Here is a 24,894-nt window from a genome sequence, read left to right as displayed (position 1 = left end):
GGAATTGGAAGATTATTCGTTGTTTTTGACCGCTCTGCATGAGATACAAATTCAGGTAGGAGAGGGTGATTGTAGCAGGTGAAGGTTGGCTCGAGATGGTATTTTTTCAGTCCGCTCATACTTTCAATCCCTTTTGGGATTTGTGGAGAGCTCATTACCTTGAAAGATGGTGTGGCAAAGTAAATTGCCTCCACGGGTAGCATTTCTATTCTGGACAGTTATGAGGGGGCAGGTGTCAACGGTGGATAATCTTCAACGAAAATGATTTTATGTAATCGAGTGGTGCTATATGTGCAAGAAGGATGGAGAGACGATTGATCATTTATTAATTCATTGTGATGGTGTACGTTGGCTTTGGAATAGTATTCTGACTTCTCAATCAATGGATTGGGTGCTACCTAGGCGTATAGAAGACGTGGTGCGGGCATGGAGGAGAAAACTTCGCGATAAGGATAGCAAACTTCTTTGGAATCTTATCCCGGGATGCATTGTATGGTGCGTATGGAGAGAACAGAACGATCGATGTTTCGAAAACCAAACAAAGACAATAGAGTAGATAAGAGAATTATTTTACTTGACTTTGTATACTTGGTTTAATGCAATGGCTAAAAATCCTGTCGTAGGGTAGCCTAATTTCATGTTGTTCCTTTCGTGCTTAAAGTGATTGTATACCTCCCCGTGTACTCTCTTTTACGGAATAAAATTCTCTGATTACCTATCAAAAAACAATAAAAAAGTGTCCGTGCAACACAGAAAAATAGTATTCAATTACTTTATCACATGAAAACATCACAATGGCATTCTCATGATTTGATATTCTAATTCTACTTTTAAGCAATTTTCGCACTCCAGTAAGGGCACGACTTCCAAATGAAAGAAGGGTTCAAACGATGGAAAACTTTGCAAAATAGGATTTGCAAGAATGTACCCTGTAGGACTCCAGCCCCACAAGCTTCTACCAGAAAAATGAGGCCTCAGAGAAACTCTCAAGGATGATAACAAGAAAGATAATTCTGGCAGTCCCTTAAATCTCAATGAAACTGAAAATGCCAAGGAATGAAATTGTTTTCAAAAATGAATAAATTTAATGGCAGCATTTTTCAATCCCAAGACTGCCAAGGAGCAATGAACCCACCAACGGGAATCTTATCTAGTTTTCCATCCCCACATCCCAGTAGGTGAATCGAATGAAAGAAGAATAACCCAGATATATGAACTTCTAACAGTTCCTACAAAAGTGCCTCTCCCATCCATGCGAATTCAATCCATATTTAACCTTCACAACCCTTCCGCACAAAGATAGTTGTTCCACAGGAAACCTGCGACGCAATTGCCCTGTAACTTGAGATTGCCTGCTCCAACCCTCCTTTGCTGTTGCTTCTAGAAGCTAAATCCTAATCTACCAAATGATTCATTTGACCTTCTCCCCCGCCTTCCGACCAAAATATCTCATATATCTTTCGATTCATGCACCTAACTAACCTGACATCTTAAACCTTGAAATGTAATACATCAGAATGCTACACAGTATAGCTTAAATGCAAGTTAGTCTATGATCTCTAAAAAAGGGAGATTTTTTCCACTTCAGTCTTTCAGTCACTCTCCCTAAGACCACTAAAGTCACAAAAGAAAGGATTGCCTCCCAAGAGAAGGCCCAGCATTTCAGAATTAACTGATCGACCAATCCTAGATGCCAAACTTTGAACAAAGCACTAATCAATGTTGAGATCATGGTTCTACCACACTCAAGACACAATAAGAAGTGAAAATTAAATATTCCTAGAATGGTACAAAAAGGAGCCTACACTGTGTCATCTGTAAATTGTAAATGTGAGGCTGATGCCTTAAACATTCGCATCTCATGTCCTTCCAACAAAGAAGCCTCCCTTACCGTCTCCACTAGCCGGCCTAGGAGATCTGACACTAACATGAACCAAAAAGGTGACGGGATCACCTTGTCTAAATCCTCCTGAAACCATATTTACCACTTGCTTTGCCATTTATAATGATCGGAAAATGAAACCATTCTAAGACATCCATTAATCCACTTCCTCCAACTTGAACTAAAATATTTCTACTCCATGAAAGAATCTAAAAACTCCCAACCTACATGATCATATGCCTTCCCAAAATCAAGCTCAAGAATTAGCCCCTTCCTTCAAAGCTCTGTATTCCTCAACAATTTAATTAGCTACCAACAACACATGTAAAATTGGCTTCACAATCAAAATATCCTCCTTTATAACTACACAAAAGCCTATTGTATACAAGCTCATAACCAAACTAATCAAAAGAAAATCAGGAATTTTAGAATGAAGCACCAAAAAAGTGATTCATTTGTACGAAATGGAGCACCCGGGGGGGGGGGGGGCATCGCATTCCAAATTTTCGCTTATAGTATCTCAAAACAAAGAAAAGATCTCTTTCAACAACCTCATCCTTCTTGAACACCTCACCTCCCCCAGATGAACAGTGGAAATGATACCAAAGTAACAGCAAATCTTTAAATGAACAATGATTCGAAAAAGAAAAAAAAAAGACATGCAAGTTCTACAAGTGTGAACATATCTCTGAGACGAGCGAAGGTGCGGTGCGGAAGTGTGGGAGACAGAGAGGGGGGCAAAAGATAAAAGATACCTGAACAGCCTGCTCGAATGCACAAGAGATACCAAGCAATTCTTGCACTTGTTTTATAGCATAGGGAATTGAACGCTTGGTATCAATCAAATGGATGACCGGTAAGCAGGAGTCCATGAGTACCCTCCAGGCATCTCCACTCTTCCTGACAGCTTTTTTTTCAAGAATTATATCAAGAGCCAACTCACCCTTTTGGCTCTTAGAAGGGCTCCTGATTGAAGTTGCATCAGAATTAATCCAAATTATATTTACCGTGGAAACCATAGGATCACCTGCCGATTCACGAATCATGATTAAATATACATCCACAGTCAGAGCCTCTTATAGAGAGCAGACAGTTCATCAAAATCCACTTCTTTCCAACAGTAAAGCACATTATGCAAATGAAAAAATAATAATAATAATAAATAAATAAATTGAGAAGTGTTATTACAGGTAACTCTTTGAACGAACTAGTATATTCCCCAAATAGAACATACTACATCCTAAGTCAAATATAACTAGATATTATACAGCACAAAGAAAAATAGAATATTGCAGATATGTTTTTAACAAATCATATAAATACCTTTAATAATTGTTTCTAACAACACTGGGCAAACTGTATCAGCAAGAATATGAGAAATCCTCTCTAAATGATCATCATTTGCCCCTATCCAAAGGAACTGCAAGCATGGAGTGTCCGTCCACTTGCTTTCAGCAGAATGGCAAAAAGAACAACAATTGCTGCAGACAAGTAAAATGTGTCTCAAAATCTAATACTTATGTGTTTGGACCAATTACTGAACAATGAAAATTTAATTTTGATGCTAAGAATAGAACCTAAAACCTATTTGAGTAATCTGTTGTCCCTTCATAGAAATTATTAGGGTGAAAGGCTCTTTTTGAAGCACAAGCTTGCTAAAGCTAAATCCAAAACCATCCCAAAGTCCAAAATATAATCTTCCTCATTTTGATCCCAAAACCAAAATCTCAGTGTACTTCATGTTTTAAGTTACCTTTCCTAGTGTAATGATACAAGCCTTCCGAACGAACGAACGAACTTAATTTAATTAGGGATAGTTTGACTCACCACTTAGTGCCAAAACTGTTAGTTTACATAGGAAGGTGTAAAAGATCATATCAATCACACCAATTATTAGTACATATATTATTATATCTTGCATAATATCAGAAAAAATTAGGTTTCATCCACCAATATATTATACTTGCACATTTTGAAATGTATGATATCAATTTTATGATAATGTTCTGCATGACAACTGTCACAAGTCAGCAATAGTTTGGAGACAGGAATTTATGACCTTTTGGGCAATATTTTTAGGGGGAAAACCCACAGGCCAAGTTGCAATAAGTACATGAAAAATTGAATAAATCAAGATGCATGTCCAAAAACTATAATTGCATGCCCAGCAATCAAAAACCAACCTGAATGATAAATCTATTCTCTTAAACAGGTTGCCAACTTTTTTCTTCTTCCGACATAGATTGATGGTGTCTTGACATTTTTCGAGAATATCATTCATGCTGATATTTGACTGCTTCAGCTGTGTCTGCTCAATCAAGTTAAGAGAGAATGAGAAATATCAGCCACAAAATTCTGAACAAAATAAGAAAACTACAATATCCTTAAAATGATGCGGAAACCTTGTTGAGATGTATGTGACCAACAAGGCCAGCACCAATCTCAGAACTATCTCCTGCTGTTTCAGATCGTTTGTACCTGTACAGACGAAGCAACAAGAATAAATGATATTATCCTTAACCACCTTAGTTGAATCAATGAACACCTCTTAAGGTCAACATTCCAACAATCAGAAAAACAAGGACTGTAAGCATCTAATGAAGGATGAATCACAAACAAATCACAAACAAGGAAAAAATTTATAAAAAGTTAGAACAATGTTGAACATCACACTACAAACCAAGTACAAGATCGTTATCTTGATCGTAATTAGTACAACTGTCTTGACATCCATGCATGTGTCCATATGAGCTCACAGAGTGAGAAACATCTATGGAAGACTGCATGACAAAATATTCAAAAATCTGTGCGCAGAAAGAAACGAGTAACACACTAGTATCATCAGGTAAGGAGAGCATCAATGTTTTGGGATGTAAAAGCATGCGAGATTTCTAAAATTTTCTTTCAAGAAAGAACCAACAAGGTTATTCATCTTTCCCAATCCCAGATAAGAGCAAACCATATAACCCCAACCAGAAATGGTGGGATATAAGATCAGGGTATAATGCTTGCTGCCAGGAGTGGACTAATAGAAAAAGGGAAATTAAGAAACTAAATTAGAGCCTCGCTAAGGAGGATAGGGACATGTAGTAATTAGTGCAAACTCATTTTATATTGCCGATGGGAAAAATTGTGAAGCAAGAGTTCATTTAATGCTCAATTCATGATATCATTTACCTACAATTAGAGCAATAATTAAGAGTTGAAAAACCTTAGCATGTTCTCAGATAGTAAACTAACAGACAGGCACACCAAGGCTAAGTCCCAAAATATGAGAGATGCTATGAGAGGAATCAGGGGCATACTCTATCAAGAAATCGACTGATGATTCCTTAAGACTGACTTTCGCCAAATGATTCTTAACCACACATGCTGCATTTTCTTGACAATGCTTTCTTCCACAATCACAATCATTTAGATATAGCATTACACGTCGGTCAGAACTATCATTTTTGAAATTGACTCCACAAAGCAGTATTTCCTGAGCTCAGAAATAGCAAGGAAAATATGTCAATAATTTGTTGCAATCAAAATTAAAGAAATTTCAATTGAGTGCATTTCCAAATTCTAAAAACGCTAGTTACCTTCATCATCTCCCAAGAAGAGTTACTACTCGGGGAAGAATCAAGAACTGCCTTGTACGCAGGATTTGACATAGCAGTTGCAGCTAACACTCCAACAGGGTCGCCAGTGGCAAACTCACTTGCAATATTGGCACTGTTAACTCCATATTCAAATTGAATGATCGAGTTACTGCACATATTTCTCACAGTGCCATCATGGCAAATCATAACATCTCGAAGGACGGCCATCAGATTCTTGAATAATGTTCCTGGTTCAGTTAACCCTCTAGAGGAACGGACAATTACTTCTCTACTGGAGATTGAATGAACCATTTCCTGATATGGATCCAATCCTTGAAAGAGGGGTCTACCAACCAACCCATATTTCTCAGTAGGATAGTTATCACTGGAAGGATACTTGTTTTGGAATAGTGATGACATAGCATTCACCAAAGTCCCAGTATAAAACTTCCCCCTATCTGCCAATTGCAACCCCAAGAATCCAATTTGCTGAACTACCTTGCTGAGAGCAGATTCACTTTTTGAATCTACGAGATGGCCTATTGCAGAAGATCCAAGAATGAAGTCTGTAACTGGTTTTTTCATACTGCGCAAGTAATTCTCCAACTGCAACGCTATAGATTCACTATAACACGCATTCAAATCACGTAGCAATCGAGAAATTTTCTGAATATCTACTTGGATGTTCTTTAAAATGTCCCCAGGTATGAAAAGATCTCTTAAACTAACACTGAACCCTTCCGAGTAGAGATTCTCCATCAACAAGGGTTGTAGAGAGTTAAAAAACCCCAGAACCGCCTTAGGGCCCTTCAAAAAGAAAATTGATGTGACTAAGTCATTGACAATGGACTGCATCACATCCCTATTAAAATCAATTCTCAGTAGCTCGCTTTTACAAATAGTATGTCTCTCCCCAGAACAGTCAAATTCATGAGGTAAAGTGATCTGCAAAATCTGTGCAGCAGTCCAAAGAGGGCCAGCTTTACAAGATTTCAACACTGCAGGCCCAGGTAAAGAATTGGGGGAGACCATCGCCAATTGTTGTGCTGCTGCTTTGCTCAAGTAGTAGTTTTGGAAAATGAGTTTCAGAGATAGAAGTGAATCCATTCCCAGTTGCAGGTTGAAATTGCCAGTGTGAGAGCTAAGCAGCTGTTTCTCTACAGAGAAAAGCTCTACAACTTCTGCTTTCGCTTCAAGAGACTGTGGATAAAATAAATGGATGCAATCTCCATCAAAGTCAGCACTAAGTGGACCACAAATGAGGGGATTGATCTTGACCGTATGATCATCATGAATATAGACTGACAGAGCTTGGAGGGAATGCTTATGTGTAGTTGGCGGTCTGTTGATAAACACTATATCTCCATCCATTATCCTACGGTGCACTATCTGCCCAGGTTTCAAAAATGTATGCCCCTTTGACCCTTCCCTCAACGAATATGTGGACATGCCATCCCTATAAGTTAAACAAAGCTTTTCATCAACCAGTCTTTGCAAGTATTCCATGTTGTGCTGGTTTACTCTCTCCTCAAAGGTGATCTTTTGCGCTATTTCGAATGGCAAACCAATCTCAGACACGCCTTTGAAGGAATCACCAGTTATCACACTACGAGAAGAAAATCCAGATCCCTTTCTAATAAACAGAGTTTTCATCTTCTCAAGCCAAGCTTTAGTAGAAGAAGCATTTATCTCTTTATTGACTCCAAAACGTGTATCTACATCACGAGATGCCTGGTAGAGGAAACAGAAATGGAAGAGCAAGAAAGACAATTAGTCAAAACAACAATTGCAGCATCTTAATCACAACATATAAACCAAGAGGAAATCCCATATGACATTGAAGAACAAAGTGCTGGGGAAGTGAGAAATAAAATATGCAGAGTGACACAAGTACCTTGCCCGTGCCTCTAAACTGAAAATATTGTGCTACAGCTGCCTGTAAATCATTGGCTTCGATTTCCTGAGATTCAAAGTTTGGCATTCCAGACCTAGAATTTTTTATGACCTCTACTTGTTTCAGCACTTTTTTAAGAAGAGTTATAGAATAATCCTGGACAACATAACAACAGGATAATGACTATAAGCCAGCATTGAGAAGATAATGAGGTTCAAGCAGGGAGCAGAGATCACAAGAATGTATTACCGTAGACATGGTACTTATCCCATCAGAAACGTCTGGCACGGACAAACAGTTTGGAGGGACCGGCAAGTGTTGCAGGATGTATCCATCTTGAGGGAAATACCCTTTTGCATCAAGTTTTTTCCTAGTCTCCTTGGGAATTTTTTTTAATATTGCCATCACCTGACAGTTATGAAACATAGAACATAAGTTTGATCAGCTGTGTGCTATGCCACCTGGCAGAAAGATTCAGTCATTTACAGCAGTAACAAGGTAGATGGCACAAGTTCCAAGTTCAGAATTTAATCAACAAAAGCCGGCCATTCTTTTACAAATATGTTTCATGCTAAAGGCGCATTAACCAAAAAGAATAGACAAGGATAGAAAGCCTTAATCTGCATGTGCTCATGACGGCATAACCAAATGGGGAATGTAAAAAAGGAAGAATGAAAACAACAGGGAACTGCACTTCCGTGAACACTGGAAATTAAGCCTTTTGTTTGGTTTTCCTCTTTAGTTGCTAAAATTATAAGTTCGTAGAAATCAGTGGTGAATAACTGGGAACTACTTGTCGGTCATACATAATGTGTCATTAAAACAAATGTTCGACTTCGAAAACTTTTTAGCAACTAAAAAGGAAACCCAAACAAGGGCTAACTAGAACAATTAGAAATGTCATAACTATAAAATTCAAAAGAAGAGCAAGCTCAATACAGAAAGCCAGATATTCCATTCAAGTACTCAGTGGTCTTTTCACATATACAAAGAAAATTGAAAGCTATTGAAAGTTTGAAGAAGTGCAATGACAAAAAATAATAGCAATGAACTCCTAGTGGCAGCTAACATGGTCTTCACGTATTCTTTCTTGACTCATGGATGAAACTCTATAAATACTAAACAGTAGCATGCTTCGGCTGTTGCAGAAAATAAAATTCTAGACTGATCAAACCATCGTAAACACAATCAAGTGGTCTCATATATTGGCAGAACACTATGATGAGGGTGAACGAGCATTGGCAACCCAATCAATACGGTAACATTATTGGTAAAATTAAAATTCTCAAACTATAATTTAAGTACTTGCAATCAAAAAATAAACATGCAAATATGCAATAATAGAAAACCTAAAATTCAATTAAAAAATAAGCACAGCTTAACCTCAGAAGGAAGCAAAGCTCGAGAATAGCTACGCCCGTATCGAAATCCATATTTTTCCAAAAAGTTCCAGAATCCTTCTCGAACAGATCTTGATGGTATTTTTAACTCCAAGTAACAAGCCCCATCAGTAGTCCTGAACTCATTGATTGAGATTTGTGAAGTCTCCTGAAAAAAATGAAGATAAGAAACCCTCAATAAATGCCTCGAAAAATTTCATTAATTGATTTGTGAGTGGTGATGGCTGTGTTTGATAAACAAATTAGTTCAATAAATATTATAAACCATGACTTCAAATTTAAAGATAAAGATAAATTCCATTCCATTAAGAGGATAAAACTGCTATTGCCTTGCAGTTCAACAACACTGACCTGGTGCACAAGGGACCTTGAATGTGTTTAGGATGAAAATCAGAATTGTATTAAAGTCATGAAGAACATTGCACAAGAGAACAAGAGGTCCCTTTAAAGCATAAAAACGTCCACTTTTAAAATAAAAAACACATCACACTCTTCCAAAGAAGAACTAAAGACAAAGGAAAAACCTTAAACTACTAGATATAGATGCCCATAAAAGGCCAAAAACTTGTGACAATGGGCAATGATCTTTCACAATCTTCCAGCTCAGACATACCCAAGAATAACCAAATGCAGCCATATCAATAGTCGACCAAAGCACGGGAAAAACGTACATCATATGAGAAACCTGGTCCTACAGGGGCATTGATTGGATTACGTAATGATGAAAGATAGAGATCCAATGATGCTAGTAAATCAAAACATCAAGATCCTAACATCGATCAACTTTATTGTAGATTGCTAACAGTGCAGAACACTGTAAAGCTCCAATTTAAATGCAAAATTAATTAAAGTATTCAGTTAACATATTTCAAGTTCCATCTTGTGTTCTTTCATTTCATTCGAGATCTCAAAAGCAACTTGTAGGAAACCAAGAATGACTAGGAAGGAAAGTGTAAATATTTAGATATTGTAATATTAGAATAATTGGTGGGATTATGTTTTTCCTTTCTTAGAAGATTATTATTATTTTTTCCCTTTTTTCTTCATCTTGTGTAGTATAAATAGATTGTAATTAGGGACGTTCAATATATCAAGAAATAAAGACATTCTTATTTCTCTTCATGGTATCAGATCTAGGCTCATCCAACCTAGCAATCAATGGCTGAATTTCCGGTCAACAGCAAAGAATCATCAACCTCTGAAACTTCTTATCCTGAAGCAGAGATTAATTCTTCTATGGGTTCCAATGTTACCGAAAATTCCTCTTTCCAACTTACAGTAGAGAAATTGAATGGAAGGAATTTTAGGGAATGGGCTCAATCTATAAAATTAGTAATCAACGGAAAGGGAAAATTAGGATACCTTACAGGCGATATGAAGAAGCCAAATGATGTTGTCCTTCTCCAAAAGTGGAAGTCAGAGAACTCTATGGTAACAGCTTGGCTCGTAAATTCCATGAAGCCATCCATAGGGAAGACTTATCTGTTCCTTCCAATGGCGAAAGATGTTTGGGATGCCGTGGAGGAAACTTATTCAGACGCAGGAGACTCGGCCCAAATTTTCGAAATTAAAACCCGGCTGTGGCAAGCAAAGCAAGGATCGAGGGAAGTTACAGAATATTACATGGAGATGGTTTCTTTATGGCAGGAACTCGATCTAAGTGTGGAAGAAGAACGGGAGTGTCCCTGAGATAGTGCGAAATACAAGAAGAAGGTCGAGAACGAACGGGTTTTTGAGTTTTTGGCAGGACTGAATAGAGACCTCGACAACGTCAGAGGAAGAATACTTGGTCAACGACAATTGTCGTCCACTCGCGAGGTATTTGCAGAAGCCCAGCAAGAAGAATCGAGACGGCAGGTCATGATGAAAGATGCTGGGTTGAACGAAGGATCGACTCTAATAGTTAAAGGAAGTGGGCCTCAATATTATAAAGAAAATGGGTCAGCTAGGGTCAACCTAAGAATGGGTCACTTGACGGGCCAATTCAAACAAGTTGGGCCTGGATTAGAAGAAGGCTTTGGACCAGCAAGGAAAAATGAACAAGGAGCGTTGGGCTTATCATCAAGAGGACTTACAAACGGGTCTACTCAAAAACAACGGGGACGACCATGGTGTGAGCATTGTCGTAGGCCAGGACATAAAGAAGACACGTGTTGGAAAATTCACGAAAAACCCACTGATTGGAAACCAAGGCAAAACAGTAGGAGTCGAGGGTACCAAGTAGAGACTGAAAATAATTTAACTCCAAGCGGCGCTTTCAATTCGGAACAATTGGAGTAACTCCATCAGATGTTCTCGAGTTTTCAAACAACTGGTCAATCCTTCCTTAAAGGTCCCTCTAGCTCACTAGCCCACAAAGGTCACTTTCTTAAAGCCTTAAGCACCTCACGACACACAACTGCTTGGATTAGTGACTCTACTTCTGATCACATAACGGACTCGTACCACCTATTCTCTTCATATTCAACTTGTGTTATAAACATTAAAGTAAAAATTGCAGATGGCTCACTTGCATCTGTCGCAGGAAAGGGGAGTATTCGAATCTCCGAGTCCTTAACACTGGAATATGTCCTCCACGTCCCAAAATTGTCTTGTAATCTGTTATCTATTAGTCAGTTGACAAAAAACTCTAATTGCTCTGCTAATTTCTATCCATCATATTGTGTCTTCCAAGACCTTTTATCAGGGAAGACGATTGGCAATGCTAAAGAGTGTGGGTGTCTGTACTACTTTGAGGAAGCTAACGTGGGTAAACAAAGTCAACTTTTAAGTTGTAATTTAGCATTTATTCCTAGTGATAGTGAAATTTTGTTATTGCGCAGTAGAATGATCTGTTATCTATTAGTCAGTTGACAAAAAACTCTAATTGCTCTGCTAATTTCTATCCATCATATTGTGTCTTCCAAGACCTTTCATCAGGGAAGACGATTGGCAATGCTAAAGAGTGTGGGTGTCTGTACTACTTTGAGGAAGCTAATGTGGGTAAACAAAGTCAACTTTTAAGTTGAAATTTAGCATTTATTCCTAGTGATAGTGAAATTTTGTTATTGCGCAGTAGAATGGGTCATCCGAATTCACAATACTTGAAACGTGTTATCCCTTCCATTTTCATGAATAAAAATTCTATTGAGTTTCAATGTGAAAGTTGTGAATTTGCAAAGCATCAACATACATCTTTTTCAAATTCCATATACAAACCATCTAAACCTTTTCCCATGATTCGCAGTGATTTATGAGGCCCTTCCCGCAATATCAACCGTACTCAAACAAAATGGTTTGTCACATTTATTGACAACCACATTCGAGTATGCTGGGTTTACCTACTAAAAGAAAAAAATTGATGTTCATTCAGTATTTATAAATTTTCACTATATGATTCAAACCCAAATTCAAATTTTGCGCACTGATAATGACACAGAATATTTCAATACCACCTTACAAGATTATCTTACACAACATGGGGTAATCTACCAAAGCTCATGAGTCAATACTCCCCAACAAAATGGGATTGCTGAACGAAAAAACAGACATCTACTCGAAATTGCTCGTGCCCTAATGTTCACCACAAATATGCCAAAAACATTCCGGGGAGATGCCAGTCTAACCTCTACATATCAACAGAATGCCTAATCGCATCCTCTCCTTCGACTCACCTATACAAAAACTCCAGAAACACTTTCCCACTTCTCGTCTTAGTTCAGACCTACCTCTAAAAGTATTTGGAAGCACTGCATTTGTGCATGTTCACTCTCATCATCCAAACAAACTTGAACCACGTGCAATCAAATGTGTATTTACTAGGTACTCACCTACTCAAAAGGGTTATAAATGCTATGATCCGTCTATAAGAAGGGTCCTTGTCAGTCTTGATGTTACCTTTTTTGAAAATACACCCTACTTCCAAAAACCTTCTCATCAGGGGGAGAACATAAGTGAAAAAAAATTAGGATACCTTACAGGCGATATGAAGAAGCCAAATGATGTTGTCCTTCTCCAAAAGTGGAAGTCAGGGAACTCTATGGTAACAGCTTGGCTCGTAAATTCCATGAAGCCATCCATAGGGAAGACTTATCTGTTCCTTCCAATGGCGAAAGATGTTTGGGATGCCGTGGAGGAAACTTATTCAGACGCAGGAGACTCGGCCCAAATTTTCGAAATTAAAACCCGGCTGTGGCAAGCAAAGCAAGGATCGAGGGAAGTTACAGAATATTACATGGAGATGGTTTCTTTATGGCAGGAACTCGATCTAAGTGTGGAAGAAGAATGGGAGTGTCCCTGAGATAGTGCGAAATACAAGAAGAAGGTCGAGAACGAACGGGTTTTTGAGTTTCTGGCAGGACTGAATAGAGACCTCGACAACGTCAGAGGAAGAATACTTGGTCAACGACAATTGTCGTCCACTCGCGAGGTATTTGCAGAAGCCCAGCAAGAAGAATCGAGACGGCAGGTCATGATGAAAGATGCTGGGTTGAACGAAGGATCGACTCTAATAGTTAAAGGAAGTGGGCCTCAATATTATAAAGAAAATGGGTCAGCTAGGGTCAACCTAAGAATGGGTCACTTGACGGGCCAATTCAAACAAGTTGGGCCTGGATTAGAAGAAGGCTTTGGACCAGCAAGGAAAAATGAACAAGGAGCGTTGGGCTTATCATCAAGAGGACTTACAAACGGGTCTACTCAAAAACAACGGGGACGACCATGGTGTGAGCATTGTCGTAGGCCAGGACATAAAGAAGACACGTGTTGGAAAATTCACGAAAAACCCACTGATTGGAAACCAAGGCAAAACAGTAGGAGTCGAGGGTACCAAGTAGAGACTGAAAATAATTTAACTCCAAGCGGCGCTTTCAATTCGGAACAATTGGAGTAACTCCATCAGATGTTCTCGAGTTTTCAAACAACTGGTCAATCCTTCCTTAAAGGTCCCTCTAGCTCACTAGCCCACAAAGGTCACTTTCTTAAAGCCTTAAGCACCTCACGACACACAACTGCTTGGATTAGTGACTCTACTTCTGATCACATAACGGACTCGTACCACCTATTCTCTTCATATTCAACTTGTGTTATAAACATTAAAGTAAAAATTGCAGATGGCTCACTTGCATCTGTCGCAGGAAAGGGGAGTATTCGAATCTCCGAGTCCTTAACACTGGAATATGTCCTCCACGTCCCAAAATTGTCTTGTAATCTGTTATCTATTAGTCAGTTGACAAAAAACTCTAATTGCTCTGCTAATTTCTATCCATCATATTGTGTCTTCCAAGACCTTTCATCAGGGAAGACGATTGGCAATGCTAAAGAGTGTGGGTGTCTGTACTACTTTGAGGAAGCTAATGTGGGTAAACAAAGTCAACTTTTAAGTTGAAATTTAGCATTTATTCCTAGTGATAGTGAAATTTTGTTATTGCGCAGTAGAATGGGTCATCCGAATTCACAATACTTGAAACGTGTTATCCCTTCCATTTTCATGAATAAAAATTCTATTGAGTTTCAATGTGAAAGTTGTGAATTTGCAAAGCATCAACATACATCTTTTTCAAATTCCATATACAAACCATCTAAACCTTTTCCCATGATTCGCAGTGATTTATGAGGCCCTTCCCGCAATATCAACCGTACTCAAACAAAATGGTTTGTCACATTTATTGACAACCACATTCGAGTATGCTGGGTTTACCTACTAAAAGAAAAAAATTGATGTTCATTCAGTATTTATAAATTTTCACTATATGATTCAAACCCAAATTCAAATTTTGCGCACTGATAATGACACAGAATATTTCAATACCACCTTACAAGATTATCTTACACAACATGGGGTAATCTACCAAAGCTCATGAGTCAATACTCCCCAACAAAATGGGATTGCTGAACGAAAAAACAGACATCTACTCGAAATTGCTCGTGCCCTAATGTTCACCACAAATATGCCAAAAACATTCCGGGGAGATGCCAGTCTAACCTCTACATATCAACAGAATGCCTAATCGCATCCTCTCCTTCGACTCACCTATACAAAAACTCCAGAAACACTTTCCCACTTCTCGTCTTAGTTAAGACCTACCTCTAAAAGTATTTGGAAGCACTGCATTTGTGCATGTTCACTCTCATCATCCAAACAAACTTGAACCACGTGCAATCAAATGTGTATTTACTAGGTACTCACCTACTCAAAAGGGTTATAAATGCTATGATCCGTCTATAAGAAGGGTCCTTGTCAGTCTTGATGTTACCTTTTTTGAAAATACACCCTACTTCCAAAAACCTTCTCATCAGGGGGAGAACATAAGTGAAGATTGGTTCTTAAATCGGGAATTCTTAAATTTCGATCTTTCCTCACCGGACCCAACATATACTGATCCCATCACCTTACTTCCTAATGTGCCATATACAGAAGGAAACTTGAATCCAGAGGGAGATACTAAAAAACAAAGTGATAAGGAGATACTAGTCTACTAAAGGAAGCCCAAATCAAATTATAAGGAAAACTTCACACTTGAGGTACCAAGAGAGTCGGAACCAGTGATAGGACCTGATTGGTTCTTAAATCGGGAATTCTTAAATTTCGATCTTTCCTCACCGGACCCAACATATACTGATCCCATCACCTTACTTCCTAATGTGCCATATACAGAAGGAAACTTGAATCCAGAGGGAGATACTAAAAAACAAAGTGATAAGGAGATACTAGTCTACTAAAGGAAGCCCAAATCAAATTATAAGGAAAACTTCACACTTGAGGTACCAAGAGAGTCGGAACCAGTGATAGGACCTGATGAGAATCTTAGATCTCAAGATCAGAATCTACCCATTGCTCTCAGAAAACAAATTCGATCATGTACTCTCCATACCATTTCAAAATTTGTATCTCATAATGCTCTATCTATGGGTTTTTGTACCTTTACAGCTAATCTTGATAAAACAGAGATCCCATAAAATATTCAAGAGGCCTTGGAATCTCCAAAATGGAGAGAGGCAATAATGGAAAAAATGAAAGCTTTGGAAAGAAATGGAACTTGGGAAGTGGTAAACCTACGAAAGGAAAAGGACAAATAGGCTACAAATGGGTCTTTAATGTGAAATATAAAGCTGATGGAACGATAGAACGCTATAAAGCTCATCTAGTTGCCAAAGGATATACTCAAACATATGGCATTGACTACACAAAAACATTCGCACCAGTGTCAAAACTAAATACAGTTCGGATTTTGTTGTCACTAGCAGTGAATCTTGACTGGCCTCTTCAACAATTAGGTATTAAAAACGCATTCCTCAATGGAAAACTAGAAGAGGAAGTTTTCATGAAACTACCATGGCAGGACTGAATAGAGACCTCGACAACGTCAGAGGAAGAATACTTGGTCAACGACAATTGTCGTCCACTCGCGAGGTATTTGCAGAAGCCCAGCAAGAAGAATCGAGACGGCAGGTCATGATGAAAGATGCTGGGTTGAACGAAGGATCGACTCTAATAGTTAAAGGAAGTGGGCCTCAATATTATAAAGAAAATGGGTCAGCTAGGGTCAACCTAAGAATGGGTCACTTGACGGGCCAATTCAAACAAGTTGGGCCTGGATTAGAAGAAGGCTTTGGACCAGCAAGGAAAAATGAACAAGGAGCGTTGGGCTTATCATCAAGAGGACTTACAAACGGGTCTACTCAAAAACAACGGGGACGACCATGGTGTGAGCATTGTCGTAGGCCAGGACATAAAGAAGACACGTGTTGGAAAATTCACGAAAAACCCACTGATTGGAAACCAAGGCAAAACAGTAGGAGTCGAGGGTACCAAGTAGAGACTGAAAATAATTTAACTCCAAGCGGCGCTTTCAATTCGGAACAATTGGAGTAACTCCATCAGATGTTCTCGAGTTTTCAAACAACTGGTCAATCCTTCCTTAAAGGTCCCTCTAGCTCACTAGCCCACAAAGGTCACTTTCTTAAAGCCTTAAGCACCTCACGACACACAACTGCTTGGATTATTGACTCTACTTCTGATCACATAACGGACTCGTACCACCTATTCTCTTCATATTCAACTTGTGTTATAAACATTAAAGTAAAAATTGCAGATGGCTCACTTGCATCTGTCGCAGGAAAGGGGAGTATTCGAATCTCCGAGTCCTTAACACTGGAATATGTCCTCCACGTCCCAAAATTGTCTTGTAATCTGTTATCTATTAGTCAGTTGACAAAAAACTCTAATTGCTCTGCTAATTTCTATCCATCATATTGTGTCTTCCAAGACCTTTCATCAGGGAAGACGATTGGCAATGCTAAAGAGTGTGGGTGTCTGTACTACTTTGAGGAAGCTAATGTGGGTAAACAAAGTCAACTTTTAAGTTGTAATTTAGCATTTATTCCTAGTGATAGTGAAATTTTGTTATTGCGCAGTAGAATGCATCCGAATTCACAATACTTGAAACGTGTTATCCCTTCCATTTTCATGAATAAAAATTCTATTGAGTTTCAATGTGAAAGTTGTGAATTTGCAAAGCATCAACATACATCTTTTTCAAATTCCATATACAAACCATCTAAACCTTTTCCCATGATTCGCAGTGATTTATGAGGCCCTTCCCGCAATATCAACCGTACTCAAACAAAATGGTTTGTCACATTTATTGACAACCACATTCGAGTATGCTGGGTTTACCTACTAAAAGAAAAAAATTGATGTTCATTCAGTATTTATAAATTTTCACTATATGATTCAAACCCAAATTCAAATTTTGCGCACTGATAATGACACAGAATATTTCAATACCACCTTACAAGATTATCTTACACAACATGGGGTAATCTACCAAAGCTCATGAGTCAATACTCCCCAACAAAATGGGATTGCTGAACGAAAAAACAGACATCTACTCGAAATTGCTCGTGCCCTAATGTTCACCACAAATATGCCAAAAACATTCCGGGGAGATGCCAGTCTAACCTCTACATATCAACAGAATGCCTAATCGCATCCTCTCCTTCGACTCACCTATACAAAAACTCCAGAAACACTTTCCCACTTCTCGTCTTAGTTCAGACCTACCTCTAAAAGTATTTGGAAGCACTGCATTTGTGCATGTTCACTCTCATCATCCAAACAAACTTGAACCACGTGCAATCAAATGTGTATTTACTAGGTACTCACCTACTCAAAAGGGTTATAAATGCTATGATCCGTCTATAAGAAGGGTCCTTGTCAGTCTTGATGTTACCATTTTCGAAAATACACCCTACTTCCAAAAACCTTCTCATCAGGGGGAGAACATAAGTGAAGATTGGTTCTTAAATCGGGAATTCTTAAATTTCGATCTTTCCTCACCGGACCCAACATATACTGATCCCATCACCTTACTTCCTAATGTGCCATATACAGAAGGAAACTTGAATCCAGAGGGAGATACTAAAAAACAAAGTGATAAGGAGATACTAGTCTACTAAAGGAAGCCCAAATCAAATTATAAGGAAAACTTCACACTTGAGGTACCAAGAGAGTCGGAACCAGTGATAGGACCTGATGAGAATCTTAGATCTCAAGATCAGAATCTACCCATTGCTCTCAGAAAACAAATTCGATCATGTACTCTCCATACCATTTCAAAATTTGTATCTCATAATGCTCTATCTATGGGTTTTTGTACCTTTACAGCTAATCTTGATAAAACAGAGATCCCATAAAATATTCAAGAGGCCTTGGAATCTCCAAAATGGAGAGAGGCAATAATGGAAAAAATGAAAGCTTTGGAAAGAAATGGAACTTGGGAAGTGGTAAACCTACGAAAGGAAAAGGACAAATAGGCTACAAATGGGTCTTTAATGTGAAATATAAAGCTGATGGAACGATAGAACGCTATAAAGCTCATCTAGTTGCCAAAGGATATACTCAAACATATGGCATTGACTACACAAAAACATTCGCACCAGTGTCAAAACTAAATACAGTTCGGATTTTGTTGTCACTAGCAGTGAATCTTGACTGGCCTCTTCAACAATTAGGTATTAAAAACGCATTCCTCAATGGAAAACTAGAAGAGGAAGTTTTCATGAAACTACCACCAGGCTTCAATAGAAGAGACGAGGAAAATCAAGTGTGTAAACTCAAAAAATCTTTGTATGGGCTCAAATAGTCACCAAGAGCGTGGTTTGATAGATTTGCAATGGTATTAAAAAAAACAAGGATATCAGCAAGACAGTCAGATCATTCCATGTTCTTCCAACAATCCAAAGATGGGACAAAGACTACCTTAATTGTATACGTGGATGATATAATCATAACAGGAGACAACATAGTTGAGATGGAAAGATTGAAAAAATGCTTAGCCGCTGAATTTGAAGTAAAAGACATAGGACAAATGAGATACTTCTTGGGAATGAAGGTTGCAAGATCAAAGAAGGGTATTAGTGTTTCACAACGGAAATACATCCTTGACCTTTTAACTGAAACTGACATGCTGGGATGCAAACAAAGTGATACACCTATTAAGGCGGGAAAATCATCAAAGGACTCAGGAAAATTAGTGGAAATAGACAGATATCAAAGACTGGTCGGAAAGTTAATTTATCTCTCACGCACAAGACCTGACATAGCTTTCGCAGTTAGCATATGCACTCTCCTAAAGAGACATACTTGGAAGTTGTTTATAAAATTCTCAAATATCTAAAAGGCATAGCTAGGAAAGGACTACTTTTTGAAAAGGTTAAAAGGAGAGGAGTGGAAATCTTCACAAATGCAGACTGGGCTGGATCAACAGAAGATAGGAGATCTACTGCGGGCTATTGCACCTTTGTATGGGGAAATTTTGTAACTTGGAGAAGCAAGAAACGGTCTATAGTGGCGAGAAATGGCACTGAAGCTAAGTTTAGAGCTATCGAACAAGGGATATGTGAAGGATTATGGATAAAGAAACTCTTGGAAGAATTAAAAGTCGGAATAGAACTTCCTATCAAACTCTATTGTGACAACAAGACAGCGATCAACATCTCTTTCGACCCAATACAACATGATCGAAGTAAACATGTAGAAATGAACAGACATTTTATCAAAGAAAAAGTGGACGATGGAATTATTTGTATGACATATGCCCCTACAAAAGAGCAAACATCAGATATCTTCCCTAAAGGACTATCTAAACAAATTTTCAATAACTTCAATTGCAAGTTGAACATGGTCAATATCTACTGTTCAACTTGAGGGGGAGTGTAGGAAACCGAGAATGACTTGGAAGGAAAGTGTAAATATTTAGAGATTGTACTATTAGAATAATTGGTAGGATTATGTGTTTCCTTTCTTAGAAGATTATTATTATTTTTTCCTTTTTTTCTTCATCTTGTGTAGTATAAATAGATAGTAATTAGGAACGTTCAATATATCAAGAAATAAAGACATTCTTATTTCTCTTCACAGCTTAAGCTTGGACATATTCAGAGAGAAAATTTAATAATTTAGGTCTAAAAATGTAGTACACAGAACTACTAATGGTAAACACAATATGAAGTCCATGATTGAACCCAATTCTTTAAAACTCATTTTTCCCCAAATTCATTTATCAACCACACATTCTTCCAATAAAATAATTTTGCAACTAAACCCAAAACTTTTTCCTACTTTTTAAATACACATTCTCCAAAGAAATCAATTTTTACAAAATATATTCTCAAAAAAATTGATTAAACTGGGGCTAAATTATATAGGAAAGTATCGCATATAATACTTCTTTACAGAAATATAAATCCTATATTCAACATTCTTGGAAATCATCAGACAGTTAAAAGTACCTCGCAACAAGAGGATAACACTCTTTCAGCAACACCAATATTCTTGACCTGAAATTGAAAGCAGAGCCCAGTAAGATGAAGCGTGAGGATATAAAAATGGAATAATTCAAGGCAGATCAGTCAAACCAAAATGAAAACCCATATAATGAACGAATCAGAGGTGTGGCAATGCTTTTCCCTCAACTATTTGTTCTAGATTGTGACAAGAGTAAACACAAAAAAGATGTACAATTAGGAGATTAATCATAATACATAATGCGTGTTTTCAGGTAAAAAATAAAAAATAAAATAAAAAAAATAAATTAAAAAAAATTAAAAAAATAATAATAATAATAATCAGACTAGAAAACCGGGTGTCTTTTAGCCCTTGTTTGGGCTCCATTTTAATGAGATTTTGGGAAAATGTATTTGGAATGGTAATTTTTTTTGGGGAGAACGTGAGGTTAAAAAGTGAGGAAAAGTTTCAAATTTATGGGTAATATTATTTTATTGAAGAATATGTGGTTAAAAATGAGTTTTGAAAAAATGTATTTCAGGTTAATGGAGCCCAACCAAGGGCTTACAGTTTTCACAATATGAAACATGAAGGTGAAATAGCAATAAAAATAGATTTTAAAGCAGTTTTGATGCAAATTGCTCTTATTACAGGTATATTAACAGTATCTAGTATCCAGATAGCAAGCGGACAATTTAGAGTGCTTAAACTTACTACCAAACAAGACATGGCTTTCATTTAATAGATACTGCGAGATAATCAAACTTACTTTGCACACAAGAAGTATCTATAGGGCTAATACCTTCCTATTTTTCACCTTCAAACACTTCAAGCACAACAAGCTTAACATTCTTTTCAGTTCACCAACATGGTCAGGATGATATATCGGAGTTGGCAATTCAATGTATCCAAAATGACCTGAATATGTTAACAACACACCAAAAGTTTACAGAACTTGTATCTTCTGAAGAATGTGAGCAGTCATCTTATTCTAGACAAAAAACTTTCTGTTTATGAAAAGTTCTTATTCTTTAAAACTAGATTTTCATACCTTCACATTGCCCCGGCTCTGCAGTCCCACAGGACTCACATCTGCCAGCTTCAAGAGGCAAACCAAGGAAAGGATTGGACAGCTGGCTAGCATGACTGATAGGACAGTCACTAATAGATGCTTTACACTACTCAAAATATCAAGAAACAATTACTCTTCCACCAGAAAAATCAGAAATTGCATTATTCATTGAAATAGTACACAGTAAAGTGCATATTATCAGTTGAAAGCAATTTTCTAGCTTCCTACGTATAAGAGAAAATTGATTAAAATATTAACCACAGCAAACAAAGGATAAGTGCTAAACTCTACCATTATGATTCTGCAGTAACTTGATAGGAGTATTTCAGATTCATGTTATTAAAACTTTTCCATTTTTCCTTTAGAAAATTAGGAAATTAAAATTTTCAACTGGAAAAACAATAAAAGAAAGAACCACTGCATCATGGCCACAGCCATCCTTCTAGAAACTATAACAGTTCAAAGAAAGGAAGTGAAGGAATAATATATACTTACAATTTCTTGACTGGTTGCGAACCCAAATCGGATTCCTGTTATCTTAGCATCAAAAATTGTAGATGATGGATTTTCTTCCATTTCCTTTAGACACTTGAGATTATGGAAGACAGAAAATATTCCAATCCACAATCAGTAATTATTTAGGAAAAGTAGAACAAATGAGTATACCTGTAAAGATTTCAAAACAAGTGTATTTGTTTGTAGTATTCTTGAGGCGAGTTTCATCCTCAGAGCACAAAATACTTTTACACATTAGCGAGAATAACATACTAAATTATATATACTCAGTTTCAATAATTAACTACCCTGCAGCAACACCGAAGCTGGGAGGATTAGCTCAGTTGGCATTTGGAGGACGTAGATGAGTAAAATATGAGCATCAGAAAAAAAGTTACATGAACAAAACTCAGTTAAAGCAGCAGATATTAAAAATGGGAAGCGGAGAGGAAAACAACCCTTCTAAACATCCAACTTCCAGCGTCTATAGAGTACAAACCAAATCTGTTTAACATTTTGACCAAAAAATGGTAAAATGTGGATAAGTGTTGAACTAAAGTCTTTAGATAAATACATTTCGTAGAAAACATCAAAAAATCTCACACACCAAACCGGTGTTTCAACCTCCAAAAAAATCCAAGAAAAGGGGGAGGGGGAAACGAAACCCAAACCTACTATAAAACTCAAATAAATTAATACACAAAAAATAAAAAGCCATCAGAAACAAAAACAATTCTTTGAAATCAGATAAAAAAATCACACGGGTAAATTTAAAAATAAAGGAAAGGTACATTTTCCTTTTTCAAGCCAAAGAAAGAAAATAGACATTTATGTTTACAAAAGCTCGTAAAAACACATACTAGACAACAAATCGGAGCAAAAACCCACATGCAAATACGTGAAAATCCACTTTTAACCCATAGCGTGGGTTACTTCAGAGCCGTAACGCAGTGTTGTAGAACATTGACTTGAGTCAATTACCTGCCCATTCTTACCTTGAAAAGGCAAACTCTGGAAGTACCGCTGTTCCCTCTTCCTTCGGTGCTCTTTAGAGGGTCATCCAAGCAAATGATTCATAAATTTCAACAGCCGAAATATGCATAGAAGCTATGGGTTTCTAGAGAGAGAGAAAGTGTGTGCGATGTAAAAGGGGTTTTAGAGGTATTGTTCACTGTTGTTTTTGTGCACACTATCAAAAACGATAGGAGGATGCTAGATTGTATGATTTTTTCCTGTTTGGCTAAGCTTATAAGTAGATTAAAAATTTTGGGGGTAAGATGCAAGTTTGAACGCTTTTTCCCATTTTTTTAAATCTTCTCTTATGCCTATTTTTGGACACATTTATTTAATTTTATGAAAGTTTTTTTTTAAGTGGAAGAATTTTTAAAGAAAGTTGATCCAAAGTGACCTTCTATAAAAGCAATTCCAAAAAAAAAAAAAAAGAAACTCTCTTAAAAATTTGTTTTCAAAGAAAAATTAAAGTAGTTTCTTTCAAAAGCTTTTCTACAAAAAAATAAAAACAAACGCAAAAATCGCCCTTAATTTGTTGTACAGTATGCTCGTGACTATCGATTGACTAAACCAACCTTCAAAACTAGAGGGATTTACATTGGAATTGCCTCGAGATTTGTTAATTACGAATAATGTGGAACAAAGTGACTAAAATACCCTTTGAACGTGGAAAAATATACCGGTACATGGAGTATGATAGGGAAGTGTACATGGATATAAAAGGTAAGGGAAGGATTATAAAAGCCTGTCTCACGATCATTAATTTATTTTTATGGTTTATTGTAAGACTATTTTCAATCACACATTTAAAAATAAAAGATTTTAAACATTTATTATTGACCCCAAAAAGTATTGCCAATGGATGTTGGACACGTCCGCGCACACATGAGCGAAGGTCCCATACGCTAAGACACGTGGACGGTCTAGAACGAACGAATTAGGAGCGTAGGAGTAGCTTAACGACACGGGACGAGAACGTTCGAAATCCGACGGGATGTTCTTAATTCGATTATACAATAATTACCAATCGATGCTCATGAATATGCATGTAAGTATGTATGAATTCGTATTGTATTATAAAGCAATATGAAAGAGAGAGTAAAGTGTGGTTTCTTGTATTGATTATTGCATTAGCCCTTCAATGTTATACAAGTGAAGTATTTATAGTATTACATGTGAAATGGCAGCCCTTAGATGAGTTGGCACGTGGCCTCATCTCCTTAATTCAAACATCCAATCCTATGCATCATTCTTGATTTGCTAGCTTGCTGCGTATTTATTACTTGTGCAGAACCCCCATACTAGTGTTAAGACTTGACATGTGTACTCATGATAAATGTTCCATCAATCATTCAAACAAGATCTTTATGTAGAAGATCTCTTGGGAAAGGTGATCATGGAAGACGTTCCTTTATGATTCGGAGGCTTCTGCCACTCACATAGTACTTTCGCTTCAGGGATTCGGCTATCTTCGCAGGTCTCGGTTATGGAGTTCGGCTACTTTCACAGGTCTCGGTATATGGACCTCGCCAATACATGCCACCTCGGCTGGAGAGCCACGTGGTTCGGATTGAGTGGATCATAGGCCCAAGTAAGTTGGCCAAGTATGACAACACGTAACATTTATAAAAAATATTCCCCACTTTTTAGCCACACATTCTCTTGTAAAATCACTATCCAATTTATTTTTTCTACAATAATTATTGTCTATCAAGTTCTGAATGTGTGGAGTAATCTCCTATTGCATGTACTGTGGTAAATCTTGAGTTTAATTGGGAGAGTGCCGAGT

At 37.4% G+C, this 24,894-nt stretch overlaps 1 protein-coding gene across 4 annotated transcripts in view; it reads right to left on the bottom strand.

Annotated features, from left to right (window-relative positions):
• Positions 1-23,304, bottom strand: part of LOC111385917 (DNA-directed RNA polymerase V subunit 1) — a 33,449-nt gene extending 10,145 nt beyond the window's left edge. The window contains exons 1-14 of one of the 4 annotated variants that reach the window (XM_023010334.1): positions 22,983-23,304; positions 22,095-22,187; positions 21,579-21,705; positions 21,330-21,445; positions 20,533-20,580; positions 8,744-8,908; positions 7,610-7,768; positions 7,361-7,516; positions 5,467-7,197; positions 5,188-5,363; positions 4,285-4,360; positions 4,066-4,190; positions 3,206-3,363; positions 2,638-2,909 (exon numbers count right to left, since the gene is read on the bottom strand). In XM_023010334.1, the coding sequence (XP_022866102.1) occupies positions 2,638-2,909; positions 3,206-3,363; positions 4,066-4,190; positions 4,285-4,360; positions 5,188-5,363; positions 5,467-7,197; positions 7,361-7,516; positions 7,610-7,768; positions 8,744-8,908; positions 20,533-20,580; positions 21,330-21,445; positions 21,579-21,705; positions 22,095-22,175 (3,390 nt within the window). In that variant the 5' untranslated portion in view covers positions 22,176-22,187; positions 22,983-23,304. Of the gene's footprint in view, positions 1-2,637; positions 2,910-3,205; positions 3,364-4,065; positions 4,191-4,284; positions 4,361-5,187; positions 5,364-5,466; positions 7,198-7,360; positions 7,517-7,609; positions 7,769-8,743; positions 8,909-20,532; positions 20,581-21,329; positions 21,446-21,578; positions 21,706-22,094; positions 22,811-22,982 lie in introns of those variants that run through there. The other 3 variants (XM_023010336.1, XM_023010335.1, XM_023010333.1) reach the window with 3 other exon arrangements.
• Positions 23,305-24,894: the final 1,590 nt, after the last annotated feature.

This window comes from Olea europaea, unplaced genomic scaffold, assembly GCF_002742605.1.
Source record: "Olea europaea var. sylvestris unplaced genomic scaffold, O_europaea_v1 scaffold3342, whole genome shotgun sequence".
Taxonomy (NCBI): Eukaryota; Viridiplantae; Streptophyta; class Magnoliopsida; order Lamiales; family Oleaceae; genus Olea; species Olea europaea.
This window is presented reverse-complemented; position numbering and strand designations above follow the sequence as displayed.